This window comes from Triplophysa dalaica, unplaced genomic scaffold (assembly GCF_015846415.1).
Source record: "Triplophysa dalaica isolate WHDGS20190420 unplaced genomic scaffold, ASM1584641v1 Contig23, whole genome shotgun sequence".
In the NCBI taxonomy this organism is placed as follows: Eukaryota; Metazoa; Chordata; class Actinopteri; order Cypriniformes; family Nemacheilidae; genus Triplophysa; species Triplophysa dalaica.
In genome coordinates, this window is record NW_026622657.1 from 20,001 (window position 1) to 25,000 (window position 5,000).

Sequence of the window (5,000 nt, forward strand, 5' to 3'; positions counted from 1 at the left end):
GTTTCTGAGGGTCGTCCTCTGTCGTGTTTCTGAGGGTCGTCATCGGTCGTGTTTCTGAGGGTCGTCCTCGGTCGTGTTTCTGAGGGTCGTCCTCGGTCGTGTTTCTGAGGGTCGTCCTCGGTCGTGTTTCTGAGGGTCGTCATCGGTCGTGTTTCTGAGGGTCGTCATCGGTCGTGTTTCTGAGGGTCGTCCTCGGTCGTGTTTCTGAGGGTCGTCCTCTGTCGTGTTTCTGAGGGTCGTCATCGGTCGTGTTTCTGAGGGTCGTCATCGTTCGTGTTTCTGAGGGTCGTCCTCTGTCGTGTTTCTGAGGGTCGTCCTCGGTCGTGTTTCTGAGGGTCGTCCTCGGTCGTGTTTCTGAGGGTCGTCCTCGGTCGTGTTTCTGAGGGTCGTCAACGGTCGCGTTTCTGAGGGTCGTCCTCTGTCGTGTTTCTGAGGGTCGTCCTCTGTCGTGTTTCTGAGGGTCGTCCTCTGTCGTGTTTCTGAGGGTCGTCCTCGGTCGAGCTCTTCTATTTATTTCAATAAACACACAAATAACTTGTAAGACAAGAATATTGTTAGTCTGAAGATAATTAAATGTTTATTCTTCTGTCAATAAACATCTACATTAAATCCTTTATATTGTGTCAAAGTCAGTGGTTATTTTATTTCAATATCTATAATGTCTGATGCTGAGGTACACAGTTTGGTTTTATTAGAAATGGTGTACTGTGTTTAAATCTAAAATTACTTCAGTAATGAAAAAGGAATGAGACTAATGGAAGAATGTAATGCGTTGATTTCCTCCTCCATGATGTATTTTTATTAGATTAATTTAGAAAAAATGGATAAAAAAACTCAGCATGCATGTACTCGTAACCTAAAACAAACGTCAGAGGAACATTCTGGGAACCAACAATTGTTAGCTGGTTGTTTTTAGTGTAAAAGTTTAACCTGGATCAAATGATAGCTTAAATATAAACCTGATTATTTTTAAAACAAGGTTGACAGTTTGGTTTATTAAAGAAACCTTGATTTAATCTAGATTTAAGCCTCATCCTTGTTAGTGCAACCCACCCTAGGCATCATAAATAAGTGTTTGTGTTGTGTTGTGTTCAGCACTAGAGGGCGCTAAAGACCCGTCATGTCACCGTCACTAGTTTATATTCAGTGCGCGTGGAGATGTCTGTGTACAGATGTAAGTGAACTCTTAGAAAGAATCATGGGTCATAAACACACTCTCTTTTTCTTTCAGAGAGTTGAAGCTCAACATTAGATGTTTTATTTAATAGCAAACACATCAGCTCTGTTGTTAACCTCAGTGATCTCGTCCTGTCTGATCTGCCTGTAGAAATGAAGCGTACAGTAAGATACTGTAGAGGAGTTTAAATAGCTTATTTTAATGTTAAACATTCTCACAAGATGAGGTCAGATCAAACTTCACCTGCTGACCGCATCACAGCGTCTGTAGGATTTCCTGAAGTTTCATATCTCTGATGTTGATCAGTGTTGTGTTGTGTTTTAAAGCTTGAATACACATTTACTTCATCATAGGGAGCACCTCTCAGGGGTACATGAAGTAAATGATTTAGGGGTTCGGCTGACAAAACATGTGTGATGTAGACCATGACTGAACTCTCCCAGACTCTCAGAGTTTAATCTTGTGGTTTGTTTGTGTGTTTGTGCAGCTCTTCTGGGAGAAGCGTTTGAAAGGACTGAGAGCTTCAGACGTGACTGAGGAAGTTCTCCGAACCATGGAGCTGCCCAAAGCTTTACAGAGTATGACATCATCAGCGCAAGCATCTCTCATTGGCTCTTCCAGTGTTGTGTGACGTGTTTAATATTGTGTGTTTGTGTTGTGTAGGTATAGGTCCAGACTCATCAGATGAGACTCTTCTGTCAGCTCTAGCGAGCGCTTTACACATGAGTTCAGCTCCCATCACAGGTCAGACGTCGACGGCCGCTGAGAAGAATCCGGCCATATGGCTGAACACAGCCCAGCCGCTGTGTAAAGCCTTCACCGTCACAGATGAAGACATCAGGTGTGTGTGTGTTGAAGTTGTGTCTTAACCTGGTGGGATTTAAACTGATGTGTCTCAAGCTGTCATGTGACGTTGAGTCATGTGATGTGTTGTTGATCTACATGGAAATCTTGTAGTCATGACTTGCGCTGGAATCGTGTAATGATATGGTTTTCATCACAGTGGTTTGTTTTGTGATCGTTCTGCTGCTGGAAGCGATTCTCAAAGATTCTTTGATGTGTTGATGTCACTTCCGCTGAAACAGGAAGTTAGGGTGGGAATTTTTACCTCTCAGCTTGGAATCAGATGAGAAGCTGAAGTGCAGAATGATGATGATGATGTCATAATATCCTTGATCTGCTCAGTCATTTTATTCAGCTCAGCGTGTTGAAAGAGTTTGTTGGGCAAGACACTAGAGGGCAGCAGATGCACATAAATGACATCACTGTGTGTGTGCTTGGATATGTTCTTATATCCCAGTGGGGACCTTAACCTGAATGCACACCAACTCTGGTGACAAAAATTGAGTTCCCCACATGCAAAAAAGCTTATTAATTGAACGGAACTATATATTTTAAAAATCTAAAAATGCTAAAAGTTTTCTATGATCTTTAGGGGATAAAATATACAGTTTGTACAGTATAAAAAACATGATGCCCTAACCCTTAGGTGTAATGAGTTGTATAGTGTACAAACTGTATATTTTATCCCCTAAACCTAAAGATCCTAGAAAAACTATTTGCTTTTTTAGATTTTCAAAAATGATCGTTTTTGTACAATTTATAAGCTTTTGTGCCCATGGGGACCTCAATTTAGTGTGACAGAAGTCCCCATGAGCTGTTGTGTGTTAGGTTTAGGTCTCAGAGCTGTGTAAAGAATACAAACATTGCGCACAACTGCACACATACACTTATTAGGTCTTGCCAAACATGTGCATTATGACAACACAAAAGAGCACAGTCTAACATAAAATGACTTTATAGTTATTATTAACTCATTTGTTGACTTGTTGTTATATATACTATTGCTACAGATGGTCAAATTGAATCTAACTGATGCGAGTACTGATGGATGTCCTCTTAATGCAAACGCCAGCCTCTCTTCACCTACCTGAGGATGATGGCCGTTCTGACTGCAGCTCTACTCCACCCTTGTCTTCGGTGTATATTTACCAACTTTTCATTTAGGCAAATCAAAATATTATAAATTTAAAGCCTGAAAAACAATCTGCGTGCTCATATGGTAATTTTTAACGTGGTGCTGTAAATGGACGTGATCACCTCAGGGGTTTAAACATATTTTGTTATACTTATTGTCAAAAATGATTTCTGGAAATCTTGCGACCCCACCCTCACGGCCTTGTGACCCCGGGGGTCTGATCTTTAGGTTTAGGGGATAAAATATACAGGAGTGGGTTTGTGTTCACTGTGTTTGAGGTTAATCTGCTTTTCTGTTCATCATTGACATCTTCTCTCAGTTTATGGACCGTCTTCCCTCTGCTTCATATGGACACACAACTGTGAAAGGAACTGTCTTTTGTTTGGTGTGTGTGTGTACAGTGTGTGTACGGTGTGTGTAAGATGTGTGTGTGCCTCTTGTGTGTATGTACTGTGTGTGTGAGTGTGTGTGTGTACGGTGTGTGTAAGATGAGTGTGTGTGCAGCCTGTGTGTATGTACTGTGTGTGTGTGTGTGTGTGTGCGGCCTGTGAGTGTGTAGTGTGTGGGTGTGCGTGTGTTTGTGTGAGTGTGTGTGTGTACTGCGTGTATGTAGTGTGTTTGTTGTGGGTGATGCTGAGGACAGACAGCATGTGGGAATTGTGGGTAAGGGTTACAGGAGGTGATAGATGTGTTTCAGATTGATTGACAGATCGCGGGGTGAGGGGTGAGAGGAGGCGGCGGGTAAGAGCAGATAAAGAGAGGTCACAGATGATGAAGAAAACTGTTAGACAGACAGAAAGAATCTCTTTTAACCCTCTCTCCCTCTCTCTCTCTCTCTCTCTATCTCTCTATCTCTCTGTCTCTCTCTCTCTGTCTCTATCTCTCTGTCTCTCTCTCTCTGTCTCTCTCTCTCTGTCTCTATCTCTCTGTCTCTCTCTCTCTGTCTCTCTCTCTCTCTCTCTCTCTGTCTCTCTCTCTCTCTCTCTCTCTGTCTCTCTCTCTCTGTCTCTATCTCTCTGTCTCTCTCTCTCTCTCTCTCTCTCTCTCTCTCTCTCTCTCTCTGTCTCTCTCTCTCTCTCTCTCTCTCAGGGATCAGGAGCTGAAGGTTCAACAGGCCCGTCGCAGTCTGGAGGAGGCGCTGATGGCCGACAGTTTGGCACGAGCTGCTGAATCTTCTCAAGACATTGAGGGCAAAGAAGCATAAAGACTGAGCAGGTGAAGTACACCCACAGCCTTCACAAACACCATCACACACCACTAACATCTGACAAACAATAACACTCATCTTCATCAGAATGACTGTGATGTGCGCAGTGAAGATTCATGTGATTACTTTCACTAGCGTGTGTATTTCAACACGAGCGATGAGTGTGAAGAGTGTTCTGTGTTTGAGAGGCTCTCACTCGCTCTGAGGGTCACGCTGACATGAAATATTCAAGACCTCATTAAAACCAGAGGTTATAGAGTCACATCACTTCTGTCCTCATCATCTTCCTCTCATTCATATTTAATGGAAATGAATAGTTCATATTCCGGCTCAGCGTCAGTGAAGAGCAGTAGGAAGTTTAACGCTGGTTTCACACAGCCTCCGTTTGAAGTGCCGAAGTGACACGCGCCGAATGTGCTTTCACAGTTAAACTTGAACTATTTTCTTACGTTTTCATCTCAATCTGTGTGATTTTAAGCATGAGATGCGTGCTATCGCTTTAAAGGGACAGTTCACCCAAAAATATGAATTCTGTCATCATTTACCCACCCTCAGATACATGTCTTTGTTCTGCTGAACACAAAGGAAGATATTTGTAAGAATGTCAGTAACCAAACAGATCTCATCCCACATTTGCT

General features: G+C 42.7%; 1 protein-coding gene across 2 annotated transcripts in view; it reads left to right on the forward strand.

Annotated features, from left to right (window-relative positions):
* The window catches only part of LOC130417150 (methyl-CpG-binding domain protein 2-like), a 23,800-nt gene that overhangs the window by 11,277 nt on the left and 7,523 nt on the right, over positions 1–5,000 (forward strand). For both annotated transcript variants that reach the window (XM_056742455.1, XM_056742454.1), the window contains exons 4-6: positions 1,665–1,755; positions 1,841–2,018; positions 4,245–4,370. In XM_056742455.1, the coding sequence (XP_056598433.1) occupies positions 1,665–1,755; positions 1,841–2,018; positions 4,245–4,359 (384 nt within the window). In that variant the 3' untranslated portion in view covers positions 4,360–4,370. The remainder of the gene's footprint in view (positions 1–1,664; positions 1,756–1,840; positions 2,019–4,244; positions 4,371–5,000) is intronic.